The sequence below is a fragment of the Panicum virgatum genome, chromosome 8N, assembly GCF_016808335.1.
Source record: "Panicum virgatum strain AP13 chromosome 8N, P.virgatum_v5, whole genome shotgun sequence".
NCBI classification, from domain to species: Eukaryota; Viridiplantae; Streptophyta; class Magnoliopsida; order Poales; family Poaceae; genus Panicum; species Panicum virgatum.
The window spans coordinates 19,520,454-19,543,416 of NC_053152.1; the positions used below are offsets into that span (position 1 = coordinate 19,520,454).

Below are 22,963 nucleotides of genomic sequence, written 5' to 3' on the forward strand. Positions count from 1 at the left end.
CGGTTTTGGAGGGTCCGCGAAACCCGGGTAGATGGCCGGTTTTGAGAAAACCGCCAAAACCTCACGCGCGGGAAGATTCCCGCCTCCACGCCGTGGCCCTAGACGCCGTTCCCGCCTCGGCCTTCTGACGGCCCTAGACGCCGCCCGACGCCCGTCACCTCCTCGCCCGCAGCGAGGCCCTAGACGCCGTCGACGCCCGTCGCCTCCGTCAGTCCCGAGACCGACGCCCGTGCCTCCACGACTTGGCGTCTTCGACCGCCGTCCGCCTCCTTGGTTTTGTGGCGCAAACCAAAAAGCCCGCCTTCCGTCGCCGCTTGCGCCCTCGATCCAGGAGTGGACGCCACAGCTGGCGCCTGGTCCGAGCTCCGGTCCGGGCTGCCCTTCACCGCCGTCCACCGCACGGTCCATCGGCCACAGCACCTCCACGGCAGCTCCCCGTCGACACTCGACGCCCGTGTACCTGCAATCCAAAGATCAAGCGTACGATCACACCGCACGGTTGACAATTCACTCATCACAAGCATGATAGAGTACTCAACATTCCTCACCTTCGCAAAAGCAATTATTAATAGAAAGACCCAATTAAATTTGATAGGAACAAAACCAAAGATGGGAGATCTTGGTCGAGTAGTATCATGAAATTTTCGGACGAGAAGATGAAACATACTGAGGTAGGCCCTCTACGGCTCTACCGATGAATAGTGTGGAGGAAGCAACTGTTCATTTCTTTTGTTGAAACAAGTAATATGGAAACTGACGAAGAAAGAACAGGTAACTTGCTGCCGTTTGCAATAGTTTCTAATGGTGCACAGACCTTCTGTTTTGCAGTTAATCCCCTTCTCCATGGGATCGGACATCATCGGGGGGTGGTTGCAATCCTCTTCAATACTCACAGCCCGGCAGTGGCACGACGACCGACGAACTGAAACGCAGCTGCAGTGGAGGCGATCCTTGTTAAAGTAGACGCGCAGACATGTAAGGCAAAGGACTACCTCAAGCTTCAGCCCGCCTGATCCAACACCCTACTGACCAAATCGAGCTCTTCAGAGCCAAATGATGCTTCTCTCCACGGGGATTGATCTCCTCATCGCCCCTAACTTGATCGACCGCCAAGGCCAAGATCAAGCTCCTTGCCGAGATCCGAGCATATCTCTGGCGTGTACGCAAGGATCAATCCCCACGCGGCCACGCAGAGCTTAGCAGGAGACGCAGGGAAAGAGAGAGGCTGTGGACAGCGGACGAGAACAGAACAGGCTGGGTTCTTCTGATATGTGGACAAGAAGAATCCGCGTTATGACCAGTTGCACAGATGCCATCGCCAAGTGCTTTACAGGAAACGTTCAACTGAATACGCTGCATTCCGTACGTGCCAATATCTTAAATCCATCCTTAATGTCTCCTATCTCTGGATATGATGCTCATGTTCTAATTAGCATAAATAGCAAGTAAATCATTCGATAACTTAGCCTAAACAAAATCAACCTGCTAATGCGGTATTTGGAGAAATTAATCTTATACCATTTTTAATGGCCGCCATAGAAGCTCTATGTAACCTGCTCATGTTCATCTCGGTTTTTAACCAAGAAGTCTAGATAAACATTGGTTTCAGTTTTTTATGATAATCACATTCCAATTCAAAAAAATAGAAAAGTCTAGATAACGCCTTTTGAACCAAGGAAAATATTCAGAATCATTCCAGAGTTGTAAGAAAATATCTCTCCTTGGCATGCAAAGACCATGGTGCGTTCCAGCATGCAAAAACCGAAACAGAGTACAGAGTACATAGCACAGGGCCATCAGAATTGCCAGGAAATTACTGCGTGAATGAATGGACGCACATGCCGCTGTCCGTGTCGCCTTGGTCTTGGTCTTCTCCCGTGCGAGACTTGAGCAACTGCAATTACTCAAAAAAAAAAGACTTGACCAACTGCAGTATACCAAGTGTTTTCTAGGAATTCCAGCAGTTCTCCAATCAAATTAGGTTGTGTTTAGTTCGTGAAATTTTTTGGATTTGTGTACCGTAGCACTTTCATTGTTATTTGACAATTAATGTCCAAATATGGACTAATTTATTTACAAAACTTTTTGCACGGATTGATTGTAAATCGTGAGACGAATTTAATGAGCTTAATTCATTCATGATTAATTCATAATTATCAGGTGATTACTGTAGCATCACTATTGCAAATCATGGATTAAGTAGACTCATTAGATTCATCTTGCGATTTACAATCTATTCGTGAAAAAATTTTGTAAATAGATTTTATTTAATACTCCATACATATGTCCAAATATTTGATGTGATGTTTTTTGACGTAAAATTTTGGGATCTAGACACAGCGTGCCGGAAATTACAGTCAGCGTATCCGTGTTGCACTGTGAACGGATGCACATTATTCGGCTGCCCGTGTCGTCCCGGTCGTCGTCAACATCGGTCTCAGGGACGATATTGTATGATTTTTTTCCGAGATGAGCCTCAACCCGATTCCCGTTAAGCATTGGAAACATAGAGAGATGGACAGAGCTTAGATCCTCTTACCTACTTCAAGCTAGAAACGATTAATTTTTTCTAGGTGTGTTTAGTTGGTGAAAAAATTTGGATTTTGGTACTGTAGCATATTTCGTTGTTACTTGATAAAAAATGTCCAATTATGGACTAATTAGGCTTAAAAGATTCAGCTCGTGCTAATCAGTTAGACTGTGTAATTAGTTATTTTTTTCAACTACATTTAATACTCCATGTATGTGTCCGAAGATATGATGTGATGGGTACTGTGCAAAATGTTTTGGGAACTAAACCGTACCTAAGTATCAGAGTGTTGGAACTTTGGTTATCCGCTTGTACTAGCAATTCAATAGACAAATGTTCCAGTGCTACTGAATTTTCTTAACATCCTTCACTTTAGGAACTAGGGTTATGATCCAATAGTTTAAGTTTACATATGGATGTAAAATCCAGACATTAAATTTATTGTTCCACTACTAGCGGCATTTTATGCATCTTTGGTGGTAATATTAGATTTATCTTGCACTTCCAATTTTGTTTCTGTGTGTGAGATATCAACATTAATATTTTTTCAAACTTCCGAATCAAAGGATATCATATAGACAAACGGAAAATACGATGTGCCCATATGAGCAGGTGCCCCATTCAACAATATAATGTTTAGCTCCTCATTTGTTTTCTTTAGACCACTACACTCATGTTTTTTCTTTCTTATGCCATCTTTGTTAGTGTTGATCTCCACCGACTCGTTCAAACGACCGAGTCAGGCCCTTCACTTGGCTCCCTGGTCGTGGGAGCCCAACCCAACTGGGTTGTGGGCCCCAGACGCGCCAGCACTATATAGAGGAAGTGGGGGATGCTGATGCACGCGCACGCTAAGACAGTATCGTACCCTCTCGCCCACCTCCATGACCCTACCGACCAAGTGAGTGCCGGGAGCGGCAAGATGCCCGCCACCACTGCACGTCGCTGCCCCTGCGCCACGCCGCCCTCGACCTCGACCCACTCCGGCGCGTCAACAACGGCACCATAGAGGTAACGGAGACTATTGGGAAGGGTTCCCGTACTAAAAGTGATTTTCCCCTCTCGATTTATTAATAGTCGATCTAGAGATCCTAACAATGGTATCAGACGCCAATTTAGTGAGTAGATCGGGTTGGCAAAAGGAAAAGACAGAGGAAATTCGATGAAAAATCAAAGAACATAGTGAACCCTAACCCTAGCAAAGATAGAGGCGGCGGGACACACCTCGGTCTCGGCGCCGCCCCACACTGCCGCTTGTCGCCGCGTGGGAAAGCCTCCAGAGGCACCGGCTTGCCAGCGCATCACCGCCGTCGTGCGGAAAAAGAGCCACGAGCTTGCTCGAGAGATAGAACTGCCGCGGGTCTTTGCCTATGCACGGCAAAGCACTGACGAGGAGCCCCTCGATGGCGGTGCGCCCACACTCCGGTGGACGCACGCGCTGGTGAGAGGGCCCACGTCGGAGCCGCCATCACCTCCGGTGAGTAGCAGTGCCGGCCACCCCTGCCGCTTGCAGCAAGAGGAAGAAAGAGGAGAAAGAAAAGGAAAAGAAGTTCCAGGCCTGATTGACGTGGCGACCAAACTGGGTGACGTGGCGGCGTGAGGCCACCGACGGCGGCACCAGCCAGCTCCTCCGGCCTTCACCGGCTTTGCCGCTGCTCGGGTCTGAGAAAGAAAGGGAAGAAAGGAAAATGGATTTAGGGTTTGGGGTGGCGGCCGACGGGTTTTGACCATGAAAGTCAAGGGCGGCCAGCAGCTAAAGGGCCAGATCTTGGCCCAGGAGGGATCGAGCACAGGCCAAAATCCCAACCTAGGCCTAGGTTGCGGCCTGGGCGCGGCGGGAGCGCCGTGCGGGACCGAAGCAGGCCGAGCTGAGCGCTCCAAGCCCAGTTTTTTCGACCATTGGGCTGAAAGCAAAGACAATAGTGAACTTTTGGGTTAAGTTTTTCTCATTTTCAGAGACAATTTTTGATGAATTTGTACAGTTTTGATTCTCTAATCAATATGAACCAACATGAAAATTGTTTAGTGAGTACAGTGATTTATTGCTTCTGAATCAATGTTTGTATTGTTTCCGCTACAAAGTAAAAGTTTCATCCTCTATTTAAATTGGAACTAATGGAAAAATTTAAGTAGAGGAGCAGAAAGTTTTTTGTTTAAAGTTAAACTATAGTATTGTTATTTTTTTGACCAACATTGATGATAACAATACTATAATTTTATGAGTTCAAGTTAAAAATTAAATCTCTGACAAATTTTGCATCAAAGTGATCAATTTCTAGGGAATAGAGAAAGATAAAAAAATGCTTCTGAAAGAAAGAAAAGTTTCCCGCTGTAATGAAGAAAGATAAGATGAGTTTTTCCTGTGGGTAAAAGTCACATTTAATGTTTAAGCTTCAGAAATCTTCCGCTGTTTTAAATCAAAGTTGACTTTTTAGTATTATTTTGCCATTTTAAATGTCAAGTTGGGCATTAGTTTGCTCTTAAAGAAAATCATTTTCTGACCAAAATTGATGATGGCAATATTATAATTTTATTCTAGTCATTAGTTCTATTTCTGCCCAAAGGTGCTATAGAATTGAAAGTACCAGAAAAATGTATGTTTTAATTTTGACCAAAATTAAACTAAGATATACAATTCTTTCTAGTAGAGAGAAATCAGCAGACAAAAGTTAATTTCGACCAACGCTACAGATAAGGTTTTTAGCTTACTCAGCTGCATTGTTAAGGTTAAGAAAGAAAAGAGGTTGGGTCATTATGACCTTTGGTTGATAAGAAAAAAAGACGTAACTCCTTCGAAAGCTTTTCATGATATTGTAATTTGTTAAATTTTCTGATTAAATTGGAATAAGCGGGAAGATTTAATCAGAAAAGAAAGTATATATGCATGTTTTAGTCATTGTGACTAAAGTTTTATCACTGTCAAATGATTTCTTATCCTTCAATAGTAAGGATAAAGATAATGGTTCAAATGAGTAATATGCATGTTCAATTTGACCAACGTTGAATTCAACATGTGTGTTAGCAAAGTTTTTGGATTTATTTTTGAAATTAATGTATTGATTGTTAACCGATGCATTTAAAGTTTAATACCAAATGTTAAAAAAGATTTTGGTGCTTGTGCCATTCATATCCTGCATGGCAGGGGATGTTTGTGATAACTCATGTGCTACTTGAGTATCACAGAAAAGATGAGAGGTCTAGGGGAGCCTTTAAACTATCCCAGCAATACCCAAGAACTTCAATAGATTTATGTTGGACAGTGACTTAGAAAGAGTCAAAGGAAAAAAAGAAAGTTGTATACAAACCAAAAGTCAAGATTCCAATCATGACTTGCAAAAGTATAGCAATCTGAAAACTCTGATGAGCATATGAAACAGAACGAGGAAATGGAACTCCCATTATTTTGCATGACTTGATCATGTGAATAAACCAAGTAATGAAAGGTTCCTCGTTCACAAGTGTTAAAAATAGTTTCGAAATTATGGATGCAAAGTTTGTGCCATATTTCAAGGGGGAGAAAGATAAGAAAGACTAAGATTTAGAAAGAAATTGCCCTCAAAGTTAGCAAGAATGATCTATTAAACAAGAATATGACTGAAAAGGGAAGGTCATAACATTGATACCCCAACCATAAAATTAGCAAAATTCCTAGAGTTTTTCAGCTCCAATAGAAAAAAAGATAGTTGAGCCTCAAAGCAACTGAAAATAAAAAGATGGTGCTTAAAGCACCCTGTAAGGCTTGTAAAGACTAAACCCAAACAAATACTTGAAGATATTCTATCTTTACAATAGATGAGATAATCCGGCGGAGTAAAGTATGTCGAGAACTAAGGTTTGAAGAGAAGTGGGATCGTATGTCCACTTCTATGATTCAAGCATAACAATTGTCTCAACATATGTTTTTGGCATTGTATGAACAGTAGAAGTTGAGGTGACGACAGATGTTGAGGTAGTTCAACACCCATCGTTAACTATTCAAAAGAAAATAAAGTCAAGCAAGCTCTTGTTACTCAAGACTCTGTAGTACCAATTGCTTTTTGGTAAAGTAGAGCAACAACAACCCCATATAGAAAACAATATGTCTAGCTATCTATTGTTAAAGGATAAGAAATGTACGTAAGTAAAGAAGTACAAATGAAGGTGATTCCACCTCATTTGGAGAAGTCATGAGAGGCGCTCATTCATCTAAGTGGCAAGAAGCCATGGAAGATGTCACGAGACCTTGAAATTTCAAAATTATTTGGAACACAAAATAAGTTCCTAATGGAGCCAAGATAATAGTCTATAATGAGTCTACAAGATTAAAATAGAGTTAAATACACCAGCGGCCCTCGAACTTGTCCCCAGGTGCCATTTAGGTCCACGAACTCGCAAAATCAAAATCTTGCACCTTGAACTTGTTAAGTTGTGCCACTTAGGTCCATACCCCTTGATATGGCGCCACGTGGCATGAATATATGCAGAAAACTCCTCCAAAGTTGCTATCTTCTACATTCACCCCCTCCCCCTCCCATTCTATCTCTTTCTCTCCCCCCATTTTTCGCCTCCCCTGCTTCCTCCGCCAGTGCGCCGCCGCCTTGGAGCTCGCGGCCGCCGCCGCCGCCGCCCCCTTGTAGCTCGTGACTACCGCCCCTGGATCTCGCGGACTCCGCGCTCGCCGCCGCCCTTGGAGCTCGCGGACTCGCTCGCCGCCACCCCTAGAGCCCGCGACTCTGCGCTCGCTGCCCCCTAGAGTTCGCGGCCTCCGCGGCGTCCTCCGAGGAGTGCCGGAGGAGGAGGAGGACGAGGAGGAGGACGAGAAGGAGGACGAGGAGCGCTGGGCTTTCATCTCCACCGGCGGTTGCACCTCCACCGCGGGCCGCACCTCCGCTGCCAGCCGTCGCACCGTGCCTCTCCGTCGCAGCCCCCACCTCCGCCGCCGGTCGTGACCCCGGTCTCGAGCTCTCCGGCGCCGAGCAGGTCCCGCAGCCCCTGTCCTCCGCGTGCGGGGCGGCCGTGGCGCGCACAGTGAACGCGGCGGCCACAGTGGGCATGGCAGGCGAGGCCGCCGCTGTTGCTGGTGCCGGGGCACGGCGAGCGGGCCGGCACGGCGGGCATGGCGGGCGTGGCGCCCACGTCGCGCATAGCGAACGCGGCGGGCATGGCGGGTGAGGCGGGCGCGGCGAGCGCGGCGAGCGGGCGGGCGCGGCGGGCATGGCGGCCCGCGCGTGCTCCGGCGAGGAGGCGGGGGGATGCCCAGATCCGCTCGAGCTCCGGCAAGGAGTAGGAGGGAGGAGGGAGGCAGGAGCACCGGTGAGAGAGTGGGCTCGGGGTTCCGCCGCTGCTTGTCGTCGCTGCTCGAAGGAAGTCGTGCCGGAGGAGGGAGGCGGAGGAAGCCGCATCTGAGGAGGGAGGACCTCGCGCCGGCCCTGCTCGCCATCGGTCCTCCCCCGCCACCCAGATTTGCTCGGAGCTGCGCCGCAGGCGCCGCGAACGGGAACGAGGCCGAGGTGGCGGCGAGGCGGGCCGAAGCCCCCGCGGGGCTCGCGGCCGCGTGCGGGTTGTGGAATAGCGCGCGCGAGGAGGGAGATGGGACGAGCTCGGTGCGGCGGAGGGAGGAGGAGGAGGGAGGGAGGAGGGGGCGGCGCGCCGCCGCCACCTCCGCCATGCCATGGCCTCCACCGTGACTCCTTTCCGCCGCCTGGATCCGCCCCGTCCTTGGCGCATCGCGGCATCGAGCGGAGGAGCCGAGTCGGCGGGGCCGGCACACGCGCTCGGTGGTGGAGCCACCGGAGCAGTGAGGGGGAGGGGGCGGCAGAGGGAGCAGGGAGGGGTAGGGGCGGCGGAGGGAGCTAGGAGGCGGAGAGCGCGGCGGAGGGCGCAGGGAAGGAGATGGCGCAGGGGAGGAAGCGGCGGAGGGCGCATGGAAGTGAAGATGATAAAACTTAAGGGCATTTTTGCATATATTCATGCCCCTTGAAGGGGTATGGACCTAAGTGGCACAACTTAACAAGTTCAGGGTGCCAGATTTCGATTTTGCGAGTTCGTGGACCTAAGTGGCACCTGGAGACAAGTTCGAGGGCCGCTGGTGTATTTAACTCATTAAAATATGACTCCAGAAGGAATATGGAAAGTCGCCAAGCGCGACTTGTGAAAAAAATCTTTATGCAAAGAAAAGGATAAGTTATAACGAGATATTTTATATAGTCTCATGAAAGAATTCTTTTAGAATCATAATGACACTGGTGGCATACCACTTTTAGAATTGCATCAGATAGATGTTGGAGCAATATCTCCCAACGGAGATTTGTACGAGAATGTATATACATGACATAACCAAATGGTTTTTGTTGTGGAAAGAAAAAAACATTAGGCTACCACCTGATGAAATCAGATCATAGAACAGTGGTATGTAAAATTTTGTGACAACAAAGAAAAGTTTTGGGTTCTAAGTAAAGGTAAATGCAAGATGCCAAATTGCAAATATGCAAAGTTCAAAAATGGGAAATACCTTTCCCGTAAAGTTCAAAGAAGAATGTTATTATGACCTCTAGTTTTGATAAGGAAAATCTCGGTGAAGACCCATTCGCTGTAGGAATGGAAATTCAATGGGATAAAAGAAAAGGGGTATTTGGACTATCACAAAGAACATACTTAGAAAAGGGTTCTAAAGATATATAGTATGCATGCGAGTAAGCCTACGCCTGTCCTATTGTCAAGGGTAATAGTTTTGGAATTTTCAGTATTCTAGAAACCAATATGAGATCGATCGAAAGAAAAGGGTTCTATGTGCTTTAGCTGTTGGAAGCAAAATCAGTGCTCAAGAAAGAATCTACCTTGGCATAGCTCAAGTATTCGGGATATTTTGGGAAAAGTCTAGTCCAGCCGCAGATCCCTGGAATGGAGTTAGAAAATGATTTTGCATTCTTGCAAAGTATTGTAAGTCTCATGCTAAGTAACAAAGAAACACATGCTCTAAAAAAATGGTACCTCAACACTACAAATCTTGTGGTGGTGGCCAGTTGACTGGAATATTTTTTTCTTTTTTATTTTGCAATTTTTTGGATTTTTAAATTTTTTTGTTTTCTGGCCATGACCTGTTCCTAAAAATCATTTTTAGAGGTGGGTGTGTTATTCGCCTCTAAAAATAGCATTTTTAGCAGCCAAAACTAGGGACGGATGCGAAGTCCGCCCCTACAAATAATTTTTGTAGGAATGAAGATAATATACGAACTCACAAGTAGAGGAACCAGATAAGAAATTGAGAGGGTACCCATCCAATTGTCACTATTGGAAAAAATCCCATGGGCACCAGTTAGTAAGAGCCTTAGGTACAGGTGTGTCACTATTGGAAAAGTCTCGGTCATCAGCACCGGGTAAAAGAACCGGTGCCTAAAGCTATATTTTTGGCAAAAAAGGTTGGTCAGGATTCGAACTCAGCATCTCTTGCCTCGTGTGTATATTTCTTACCATCTCACCTACACATCACTTCTGATGGGAAGATAGATATTTTTCTTTTGAAGTAACCCATGAATGAGCCTAAGGTACCGGTTGGTAACACCAACTGGTACCTAAGGCTCTTAAGGTATCGATTGGTGGTACCATCCAGTACTAATGTAAAAGTTACCACCTAGTAGCTATGGAGAACCTTAGGTAACGGTTGATATTACCAACCAGTACCTAAGGCTTATCCATATAGGTTCCATCCACCCCAAAAGTACCGGTATGAAGATGAACCGGTACCTAGCAGCATAGGTACCGGTTCATCTTCATACCGGTACTTTTGGAGTGGACCTTTGGCATGTTTTCTAGTAGTGTGTGGATGGATACGGGATAACTATATGCCAACACACAGCAAAATTCAATTTGGATGGCTTATTTTAGGTTGTTCATCAGTTCAGCAAGTAGCCATAGTCCATAGAGGACGTTAAATGATGCTCTGTAAGCATTGTCTAGATTAACGATTAGGTTTTGTTCCATGTAGTGTATGTGTATATACTAACCCAGACTCATAACTAGGGGATTCCCACAGCTCCTTTTCTTTGTTATCCCCGGTCTCTGATGATATGGCTGCAAATATTTTCCGACTGAATTATTGTCTTCTTGCCTACTACCGAAAGTTCAGTGAACCCACAACGCAACCAGTTCTCTTACTGTTGGCAAGCCAGAATTGGTCAGCACGAGTCAGACGTTTGTGACGACAAAGCCCATTTCCAGGTTTGGCACCGCTCATTTTAGGCGAACATACAAGGCTTAAAAAAATGCAAAGTGTAGCATTTTACAATAGTAGTTTTACTTCCGGGAACCAGATTATTTAATTGATATGTGCAGTTACTCGTAGCTTTTGTTTTCATCCCACTGTTACATGTTACACATTTTATATATATATATGAACCTTGTATCAAGCTCGTTTGATAACTACTCGACGAGTTGGCATTATGCATGTAGCAACTTATTAGAAAGAACGTTCGATCCCTTCTCCATCTGCTTCGTTTTCGTCCTTTGTCCTTGCCGTCGACGGCAGGTGCAGGTGCGGACGAGTGGTGGCCATGAAGGTGTACATGGAACGAGGAGTGGTGGGTGGCAGCGCTAGGCACTGTAGACTGGTGAGGTGTGTAGCAGCAGATGATCCGAAGACACCCATATCACTGGTGGATGGACCAGCGACAGGCGGCGTCTGAGGTGCAGCCAGCAGGGTCCCGTGGCGTGGTCTCGCCGTGCCACCCTTACGACGGATCAGCTCGGCTGCAGGCTTGCGTCGCCTCTGGGTTGATCTGCTGGTTCCTGGCGTAGTAGTAGAGCCGATCCAGCTTCCCAGGCTGAATTGCAGCGCTATCAGTGGCAGATCCTCTAGTGTGTTGTCATCATGGCCAACCTCACTTGCACCGCTCTTTTCATCCTTTGCCGTTAACGATTCAAAATCTCTTGACAGCTTTAGCACTTCTCTGCATAAGGAGAAGCAAGGAACTACGTCGATGAAAAGTAACAAATGAGCAGGCACACATGGCACTTAAATATTAGGAATTTTTTTTTACCTCCATTGCTTTGAAGCCTCGCGTTCATATTTACTGCCGTCATCTTGCGCCTTAGAAAATCCATATTCTACTGACATCAGACGTGTTGGTTGGCTCGTATCAATGCCATCTACATCCCTGGTCATGTCCTCTAAATCTTCCATCGTCCTCATCGGAGCACCTAAGCCTCATCATGATTGTGGACGAGCTGGTCCAAATCCGGCGACACCAATTTGCAGAAACTGTCATGCAACATACCTTTAGTTTTTGTTCCCGGCCCGTCACATACCGTCGATACGGATGCCTGATCACAAACCTGTGGCTGATCTCTAACCTGTTGCCATAATGCCATCTAATTCCTGAAAAGCAAATTTGCATTTGAGAAAATAAATAGATAAGAAAGCTTTTGCGATTTCCTTTTGTGTTGTAATTGCTAAAGCTTTGCATTTACTAGGCGTTGAAATTGGCTGATAAGTCAATCTTACTATTATTAATTGGGGGCTCTTTGGAGCCTCCACATGAAGCCACCTAGAATTCTACGTGGACACTCTAAAAAATAGAGAATTCCTATAAATTCTCAAAAAAATCAGAAACATCCGGCCATCAATGCAACAACTCTAATTATAATAACTATCGGATCTGTTATCCTTTCTAATAAATTACCGACCTCTGGCATTATGAAAATAGACTAAAGTAACCCCCTAAACATATATCTAAATTACCCACCTCTACCATTATAAAAAATCTAAAGTAACCTCTAATCTTTGTATAAATTACCCACCTATGCCATTATAAAATAAAACAAATACACCCTAAATTTATATATAAATTATCCAATTATGTCATTATTGTTACAAGTTAAATTACTCCTAAATCTGAATTTAAATTATAGAATTACAATGAAATATTAAAGGGCACCAATATAAATTCTAAATTACTATTTCTATCATTATCAGTATATTATTTATATTATTGTTTATATAAAAATACTACCCACGATATATGTCACCATATATTATAGAAGAGATAATAGTACCAATTCACAAACTAATATTTCAACTAAATATGTATCGAATACATATGGAGGTGCCATGCAAAATAAAATCTATTGTAACTAGATAATGATAAATATATATTTAGAGTATGCGTTAGAATATTTAATAGAAAAAGGATGTTAGATAGATAATTATAATTATTAATCTTAATTTATATTAATTCTAATTAACCGGTCGGGAGCACGGGTTGATAGACTAGTCTTTATGAACTAGAAAGCGTATGTTTTTCATTTGTAAATCAGTCTACCGTTATATGTTTTCATTTTTGTCTGTAAAAAAACTGGAATACCTTTCCTCTTGAGAAAAAGGAAGGAAAATTTATGATAATATGTACATTACTGCAAGACTGACAAACCTCTAAGATAGGTAATTGACAATAGATCCGATATATGCTATATATGATGGCAAAAAAGAATAGCCATTGCAAATAAAGAGCATTCTCCTCTGATTGAAATATAGAATGGCAGGGCACGTACTATATCTTTGATGTGAGCGAGCTTCATCTTATTCTCCTCTAATATGCACCACTGAACTAGTTCGGGACAGCCATTAATTTCTAGCAGTTGGAGGCGTGTGAGTTGTTGGATGCTCTCTGGTAGGCTCTTGATGCCATCGCAATCGCGTAACATGAGATACACGAGAGACGTGAGGTCTCCTAACCTCTCTGGCAGCGCCACAAGTTCGGGACAGCCATTAATTTTGAGATGTCGGAGGCATGTGAGATGTTGTATGCTCTCTGGTAGAGTTTTGATGCCTTTGCAACTGAGTAAGCTTAGTTCCGTAAGAGAGGTGAGGTCTCCTAACCTCTCCGGAAGCGCCACAGTTCCGTTCTTGCAATCTTCCTCCACAAGTAGTCTCTCGAGGGAGGAGATACATTGTAGCAAATCTGTTGAGCCGCATGTCAGATCACTGCAGTCAGTAATTTCTAACTGTGCAAGGCGGGGAAGGTGGCACAGCAACATCCACTGATGCAGAGGCACCTCACAGCATTCCACGGAAAGATGTTTGGTGGCAGCACAGGAGGAAACACCCACGTGGCCTCTGTTCTCCAATGACGACAATAGTGCTTGGTCACTTCTATCTATGATCACGTGCCAACCTGGAGGCGAACACGCTTTGAACCTCAACAAGGGGCAGAGATCTATACTCAGCAGTCAAGTTTTGGGAACGCGAGCTCATTCAAAGCATCCTCATCACTGGAGCATGTCACGCTCCACTCTTCCAGGCAATCCATATGGGATAGGGGAAAGTAATCAAGTCGAGGAAATGCTCTTCTGCCCCCGTAAAAGCCCCCATCAATCTTCCTAATGCTGCCCATTCCATCAATCTTCAGCCGCTCGAGGTTTTGTAACTGACCAAGTGGTGGTAGGACGGTGCAACTGGGCAAGTCCCGCAGGGTGACATATTTCAGGCGAGGTAGATAGGTAGCAATACTCATCATCCAGGATGGAGAGCTAATACTACTATATCCTTGTAGTGTTAATGTTACTATCGTGTCTGGTGGCACCAGTTCTGATAAAACTTCCTCATCATCTGCAAATCTCTTAGCATCCCTAGTCCATGCCAATCCTAGCTTTTCAATACTCTGCTTTTCCGCAAGTTTTATTCTCTTTGCCTCTTCTGCAGACTTCGCGTTCTCAAGCCTGCTTATCTCCAAGGAAGCTGGATATGTTTATCCTCAAGCTCAGAAAGATTGCTGCTAGATTCACCATCACCAGCATGGACCACAAAATATGGTAGCAAGGCTGAACGACTTGTGTTCTTAGGTAGAGTGGACTTATCTAACTTCGAGCAATCAGTTACATGTAGAAATATCAGACTATGAATTGCAGATATGCTACCTGGCAGCCTCTGTAGATTTCCGCAATACGAGAGGTCTAGTGTATTTAGCTTTCTTAGCTTCCCAATGCTTTCAGGTATGGTACACAGATGAAGACTGTAACCTAAATTAAGGTACTCTAAATTGGATAGGGTACCGACACTCTCTAGTAGACTGCCAAACATAGCTTCATCTAATCCGTTGTCCAGGCTACCTTCTAAATTTAAATACCTGAGTTTAGTGAGATTGACCAAGACTTGTTGTAATCCAACACAAGGGACCCATGATAAATTCAAATATTGCAGTCCTGTGAGGCCACTCATTGCCCCTGTCAGGTCTCCAATCATTTCACAACATGATAAGTTCAAATGCTCCAATCGGCTCAAGCTCTGCAAGGATTCTATTACACCTAAAATTCTGCCGCAACATGACAAATCCAGATGCACCAGTTTTTCTAGATTCCTGAATGAGACTGGCAATTTATTTATTTCTCGACAGTTTGATAAATCAAGATGCACTAACCTTTCTAGTACTCCAATTGACTTTGGCAGGGAGGTAATATTAGATCCATGGAGATTTAGATAAATCAAATTCGTGAGCTTCGTGATGCATTCTGGAACAATTTTATCCCGGATCTTTGGAGCATTAAGATATCTCCACTGCTTCAGTTGGCCAATGGAATTTGGCAACCTCTGTATGAAGCAGTCACTTAAATCCAATATTCGCAAGGACCTAGCAGGTGCAAATGCAGCACCACTTAATTTGCTTCTGTAACCTTCAAGAAAACGCAGTGCTATTAACCTTGCACGTGAAGTCAAGCATAACTCTAGTGGCCTGCTACAATCCCTGAGCAATGCATATTGGCAGCTGCTTCCCCTAGTATTGCCTTGTTTGCTTTGATCTAGAATTTGATTGCCAAGCAGTGAAATTGCCAAGTCATGCACCAGATCGTGCATGGTGAAAAACATAGCCTGATTATAGTAGGTTTCAAAAGTCTGCATGAAAAGTACATCCTAGCAAGTATTAGGATTTCTCAACTCAACTTAAATTATATAACAACATGATATACATCAAAAGCCCATGACTATACCAATACAAATCCACAATTTTTTTTCCTAGCGAGTCATACACTGACTTTTCCCATTATAGGAAAAAAATCAAATTACTCCTCTCAAGTATGGCCATAGTCCGAATAACACCCTTAACTATCTCTTGGTTCAAATTGGGCCCTAAATTATGTCCTAATACAATTGTAAAAGGTCCATTTTACCTCCCTCAACTATCGCCAAAGCCATCTTTTCCATCACTCGACTACAAAACTGGACATAGTTGCTTCCTCTTCAAAACTGGACACACGACCTCCATGGCTGTTTTCGCTCGGCAGTTTTTCTATTTTTCTTTTATGTTTATTTTGGCTGAATCTTTAAAAAATCATCGTAAATCGCAAAAAATTATAAAATGACTTGTTGAACTCCACATGAGTAGATCTATTGAGTAAACATATGATATGGTATAATTTAGTACAAAATTTTTGTTGTAGTTTTATTTATATACTTTTCTTTAATTAATTCACAGCTAAAGTTTCGTGGTCGAATTATGGTAAATTTTTATGGTGGGCTAATAATTACAAGTTTGAGCTTTAGTTAAAATTTCGTGCTCATTGGACCATATATGCCTGAGTTATAGATTTGTCTAGGTTTATCTATAGATTTATCTAGGTTTATGTAAACAAATCTATAACTCAGCCATACATAATCCAATGAGCACAAAGTTTTTATGACATCTCAAGTATGCAATGATTATCCCACCATAAAAAATTCACCATAATGGGACCACAGAACTGTAGCTATGAATTAATTATAAAAAATCATAAATCCAAAAGTACAACAAAAACTTTATACTAAAGCATACCATATTCACTGTGTAAATCTACTTATGTGGAGTCTGCAACACCCTAGGTGTTAATCACGCACATTAGTCGCTAGTTATAGCCTAAGCTTTGTCATTAATGTTAACTTGTATGCTTAAGTGCATTTCAATCATAGCTGAGCGTTAATCCCGATTTTCTCCCAAATCCAAAAGTCAAATCAACTTTTGTCCAACATCAATGTTTTAGATCTTTTCTTCCTCTACAACTTTCGTTTTGGCCGAAATTCAAGTTGTAGTGCAAAATTTTATGTTTTAGCGGGTCAAAATCATTTGAACCTCCCTCCCCTATTTCACCTGCTCCCATAGCATGCCCATGCCGGCGACCCGGTATAGTTTCGGTGGCCACCACGCGTCAGCCGGCCCAGAGATCCTCATTCTCTGCGAGCACGCCCTTATCCTCTCCCCAGCATCCCATTTTTTCCGTTCTCCCTCTGCTTTCTTCCTCCTTCAGGTGGGGTCGAGCCGAGCAGGAGCAGAGCCGCCGCCCGTACCGCGCTTCCCGGCCATAGCCCCACTTCGATTCCGCGGGGCAAGAGCCTCCCCACCTTGTCCGGCACCTCCGGCCATCATTTCCCCAGCCAGCTAAGACCTTCTCCATTGTAAATCGACCGATTTCTGGCCGGCTGGAGTGGCTCGCTTTCGCTGGAGCCCAGCCGCCCATCGAGATCAACCTTCCGGCCATCCTCCACCCGATTCTTGCCGCGGTGAGCTTCCCCGCAGTCCCCTCTTACTTCCCAGTCCTTTTCTCCTTCCTTTCCGGCACCGCCGCCACTGTGACAAGGCCTCACTGCCATGGCCAGCCCGCCACCAGCACACACCCGTCTCGGCCCGCTTTTGTGTGGCCCCACACGGCGGGCCCTGGCCGCGGGCAAGCCTGCCGCCCCACCGGTCAGCCTCCCGCTGGTGGGAACAGCCATGCCGCGCGCGCCACCGCTCCTCATGGCGTACGTTGCTGTGCAGAACCAGTGCTTGTCGGACCTTGCGACACAATTAAAGCCGGCCGTATTAGCACCCCTTGTCAGAAGAAACCCGACACTTCCAACAATTGTTGGAACTTCCGACACTTTGTCGAAACTTCCATCATGGTTAAATCAGGCAGGCTGAGCACCTCTTGTCGGAAGAAGCCCGACACTTCTGACGTAGGGTCAGAACTTATGACCAGCACAAAAACTGCAGGAAATACTTAAGCTTTTATTTAATTTCTGCACATCTGCTTGTCCAAAAATCATAAAATTTATGCAATAGCTTACTCTTGGCATGTGTAGTTCTCTGTAAAAGTTTCATGTGCAGAAGCTATGTGCATGTTTGACCTTTAATTGTTTAATTTGTCTTGCTAAACCTAAAATAAATACTTTGTGTTATCAATAAATGTTGGAAAATTTTGTTGCATGCTTTATCAATAACATATCATGCTGGTAAGCTTTTGTTACTAGATCATGTCTGCAAGTTAAGTTTTTGCATTTGTTTAGTTCCTAGCTATATATTTATCTTTTTAAATTGTTGCTAATTAATTCTTTTATGCTTGGGTAATTTCAACAAAATGTGTTATTCCTGTGTAAATTGTTTTAACCCTTTTAGGACCAGAGTGTTGGTTGTTTTAATATAAGTTGCTTATGCTTGCTTGTTAATTGAAAGAAGTCTCTAGTTAATCCTTCTTACTTTATAGCATTGCTTGGCTTTTCTAAGTAAGTTTAGTAATGCTTTTTGAAGAAAACAATTCAGGCTAAAATGAGTGTGAAATCTGAACCCACACATCAGCACCAAACCATTTTCTTTTTTAAGCTTGTTTGTTTTGTTGCTTTGGTTAATCAGTGAATGTCTGCCAGTCATCTCTTTTTAATTACATTGCATTGCATCATGGGCACTCATGCATCATATCATTGCACCACTGTTCTAATACTTGCATTGCATCATTTTTATTCGTGTAGATGCAACAAACGAAATAGCCTACGAGTTGATTGCTGAGCCGGTCCTGGAACAGCAGTCAGGAGAGCAGCAAGAAGAAGCAGTCGAGCAAGCTCTGGAAGAAGTCGCTAACCCCGCTGACCTACAAGGCAAGCCCCGGAGCATAACCGTTAACTCGAGAACTTCGCAATGTCTTATTTTGTTATGTATTTGTATATTTACATTCTAGGTGTAGCCTAAAAACTTAGTATGCATATTTTCTCCCTAGATACCTTTGAGTCCTTACTAGTATGCATAGGTCATTAGAAATACATTGCTAATTAGAAATTTGGTAAAAGTTGAGTGATTTTCTATCACTCGCGAGATATAGGACCTTGTTACTAATGGCAAGTGCTTGAGTTGCTTCACTTGTAATAACTGGAGACCGGACGGGGAGTTTGTGGTTGGTACTTATGTTGTTGTTTGGAAAATGACACCGTCCATGTAAATTGAGGACCGTACTATTGTTGGCATTGTTGGTCAAGTTTAAACAGTACTAGTCCATGCTGGGAGTAGAAGATAGTCGAAATTGGTAAACTAATGCACCTGATTCACAATGACTTTTTGAACTATGACTTTCTACTCTGGGATTGGAATGATGACAGGGGTTGTAGTCACCCTCGAGTTCGCTGGGTTTGCTCGGGTTCGCCATGTGGGGCTCCTCACTCGGGTTTTGGTAGGCATGATTCAAGGGTCGGGGTGATCATGGTAACAGTTGCCACGTGTGGCCCGGCGTGGCACACACGTGTCGTGTGATTAGGTTTCCCTTGCAAGGATGTAAATCGAATTGATTCGCCATACTTCTGGGATAAGAGAACTTTGGTCACTATGTCACATAGTAAAAGAAATAATTGGAACGAAGGATGAATTGTGCTCATACATGATAGTTGTTGCTTAATCAATTGTTTTTCCACATTGATTGGTTACTTACATTGCAAATCTAGAGAATAATAGTTGTAACTCTAATAATGGCTAAGATATTGAAAGTAAGGATATATTTTAGTCACTTTTTGGCAAAACAAACCCAGCAGCAAAAGCCTTACATGTTTAGGAGTCGGCTAAGTGTAGTTCATATTCGGGTAAGTCTTGCGAGTATTAGTATACTCAGGGTTGTGGTCGCAACCCTTTGAGCCGGTTATGTTCCTGCTGACTTTGAGGAATTTATGCCTTGAACTGGTCATCCTCTTCCTCTTGGTTGGACCATCGAGTGGGTCCCATCTTCTCCTTGAAGCTTGGGCAGGTTGGCAACACATCGATGGGCAAGATGTGAAGCTTACCTTGTATTGTCATTTGTTTAGCTATTGCATTTTAAATTTAAACTCCTGTTTAATTTCCGCTGCGTGTTGAACTCAGTTAACTTATGTTTCAATCTTATTTGTAAAACTCTGTGTTGTAAATTAAATTTCAGAATCCCTCTATGCTTGTATCATCTGTGCTCATCTTCGTGCAAGACTTCCGGTGTATGTTTCGATCCTTGATTACAGTAGCTGAATCGGGAATTACACGATAGATTGTCAAGATTATACCATTTTAAGTGCAATGGACCTGATTAATTCTAAAGATGATGGTTAGTGCACTTAAACTGGTTTAATTTAGACGGTTCTGCCATAGAGTCCAACAAAAATTTCATGCTCATTAGATCATGTATGACTGAGTTATAGATTTATGTAGATAAACCTAGATAAATCTATAGATAAAACTAGACAAATCTATAACTCAGGCATACATGATCCAATGAGCACAAAATTTTTACTACAGCTCAAGCATGTAATTATTAGCCTACCATAAAAATTTCACCATAATTGGACCACATAACTGTAGCTATGAATTAATTATAGAAAAGTATATATCTAAAGGTATAGCAAAAACTTTGTACTAAATTATATCATATCATATGTTCACTATATAGATCTACTCATGTGAAGTCCAATAAAAATAGGTTTCCATTTTATGATTTTTCTGTGATTTACCACAATTTTTCAAAGATCCAGCTAAAATAAACATAAAAAAATAGAAAAATCACCGAGAAAAACCGTGAGGGAGGTCATGTGTCCAGTTTTAAGAGGTGAGGGAGGAACAGTATCTAGTTTTGTAGTTGAGGGAGGAAAAGCTCACTTTTACAATAATTGAGGGAGGTAAAATGGACTTTTTCCAATACAATTTTTTTATTTCTCCACATACAAGTGGAATCTTAATTTACAATTTTGCAAAGTTGTAGTGGTCATCACAATGTATGTCCAAAAAATATATTATGAATTTCCGCCATTATTTTTTCTATAATTTTATATCATAAGGGTTAATTTATTATTAAATATCTTAGTGTATTAAAATAATGATGAAAAAATTTTGACATATTTTTCTAAAATTTGTTATTATTTCCGCTATCATCTTGTAAAATTTTAACTCAAGACTTTGCCTGTGCATGGATAAATAAAAAAATATTAATCTTATTAAGGGGTAAATTGGACCAAATGACATAGTTTAGGGGCTTATCATGACTTTGATGATTCTTGAGGGGAGTACTATGGACTTTTTCCCTTAAGAAAAGAAATAATCTTATTATTACAATTAAAGACTCGTGTGAACGGAGCATAACTTAGATTGTTATTAGGTTCATTACGATACAACCTACCTATCAGGTTTTGAGACCTCCACTCAGCATGAGCTGAGCCCTTGTATTTTCCAAAAAATATTCTATAAGTTAACAACGCTATTCATTCAATTGTAGGTGACATGCCCGTCAAACACCAAGAGCATATGGTGACTTGTCAATCTCAAGACCTGTCTGTCCAATCTCTCAAAAGTGCTCATAGGGGTGGTATTGCGTACATATATTTTAGGTGTATGCATTCATGTATCTAAGCATCTGTGTTTGTACATTGTTTTACAAAAAAATTGAAAACTCCTTCTTAAGCCTCCACATTTATCCTCACAAGACATGATAGCTAGCAAAAGAGGTAAATCCTAGAAATCCTCACAAAACAAAATATAAACAACCAACCATCAATTCAACAAAAAATTTGAAAACTCCTTAAGCCAACACATTAATCCTCACAAGACACGCTAGAAAAGAGGTAAATTCTAGAAATCCTCAAAAAAAACATAAACATCCAACCACCAATTCTACAAACTAATAAATTTAATGTTGACACCCCAGTATTTGTCTATGATTATAGATAGTATTTGTTCAAAATATTGGCTCTTCACCATCGTAATCTAGTGTCCTATGTATTTTGTCAGCATGCTTTATCAAATCTTACAATATGTATGTCTCTTTTCAATTGATTGAAGGAAAAGTAAGAAAAATTTAAATGTAGTACTTGTATGCTGAAATAACGCACCTTAGGTGACACTGGTTGTTGAAAAAAAGACAGTCCTAGGAGCTGCATAATATACTTTTCATATTGCTGCATATTCGAGAGTAATTTTGTTGGCTTGACGAAATCCATAGAAATCCATTGGTAAATAAGATCATTTTTAACTATCTTGTGACCTTTTGGATAGGTTGCACAGTAGGTAAAGCATGACTTCAAGTGATGAGGCATATAGCTATAACTTAACTTCAAAGATGCAAGAACATGATTTGGCAAAGATAAATCCTTTGAAACAAGTTCATTCCAGATATCACTGTCTTTAACTTTCATCCATTGATCAAAATTCATTGACCGCAAAGTGAAGCCAAGAGATTTAGCTGCTAAAGGCACACCACCACACTTCTTGGCGATCTCGAATCCTATACCCTTCAACTGTTCTTTGTCATCTCTATCTTCAAAACCACTTATTTGTTTTATTATATCCCAACACATGTCATTTGTTAAGGGCAATATCTTGTATGGGTTAAGGTTAGTACATATTCTCTCTGCAACATGTTTACTGTGTGTTGTTACAAAAATAATTATGTTGCTGTGATCATGATATAGTATATCCTTCAACTCCTGCAGCTGGAACTGATTATCCTCCCATAGGTCATCTAAAACAATCAAAATCTTCTTACCAGAAAGTAGTTCCGTGAGGCTACAATGTGTCATCTGTCCTTCATTAGCCTGCACCTCTTTCCTTGAAAGCTGTGAAACTATAGACTCACAAATTTTATTCAAGTCAAATCTCTGGGACACATAAACCCATACATGAGAATAACATTTTAACTTTGGATCATTGTAAATCAATCTTGCAAAAGTTGTCTTGCCAATGCCTCCAATACCATGTATAGGAAGGATGGTGATCTTTTGTGACATGGCCTCAAGCAATGAATCAATTGTTTTCTCTTTTCTTCTGTCCTCCCTACAATTATTTCATCTATTATATCCAATGATGTTTCAAGTGCATCAACATATTCCAGCTCATTGCAACTAGGGTCTGAGCTCAAATTAATATTTTGGTGTTGACAAGTGATATCCTTTGATTCTGTGCTCATCTCTATCTTGTTATTGCTCACTGTCATTCTGGAAACCTCAGGAAGCTGCAAGATTTCAGTTTGTTTGTGAATAAACTAGCCAATTCGATTAATACTGTTAGTTGTTTAAGTAACTGAAATAATTTTCAAGGTTAACATTGCGACTAACAATTTCTTTGAAATTTGTAATTCAAATTATTGTGGAGGTCAATGTTTGATGAAAATGGATAATAAAACATAATATATTTTGCAATAAATGAAATAATGTTTAAATAGCACACAAATTTCAGCTTTTTTTTA

The 22,963-nt window shown here is 42.4% G+C and overlaps 2 protein-coding genes across 4 annotated transcripts in view; both read right to left on the reverse strand.

Moving 5' to 3' along the window:
* Positions 1-1,316, reverse strand: part of LOC120686105 — a 54,537-nt gene extending 53,221 nt beyond the window's left edge. Inside the window, exons 1-2 of one of the 3 annotated variants that reach the window (XM_039968260.1) lie at positions 1,031-1,316; positions 815-933 (exon numbers count right to left, since the gene is read on the reverse strand). In XM_039968260.1, coding sequence (XP_039824194.1) covers positions 815-860 — 46 coding nt within the window. In that variant the 5' untranslated portion in view covers positions 861-933; positions 1,031-1,316. Of the gene's footprint in view, positions 1-548 lie in introns of all 3 variants that reach the window. The other 2 variants (XM_039968262.1, XM_039968261.1) reach the window with 2 other exon arrangements.
* Positions 1,317-18,310: 16,994 nt separating this feature from the next.
* LOC120684869 (putative disease resistance protein RGA1) lies at positions 18,311-22,616 on the reverse strand. The gene is made up of 2 exons (XM_039966734.1): positions 21,612-22,616; positions 18,311-18,373 (listed from the first exon to the last, which is right to left on the reverse strand). The coding sequence occupies exons 1-2, from the start codon at positions 22,503-22,505 to the stop codon at positions 18,311-18,313; spliced, it is 957 nt and encodes a 318-aa protein (XP_039822668.1). The 5' UTR covers positions 22,506-22,616.
* Between the last annotated feature and the right edge of the window lie 347 nt (positions 22,617-22,963).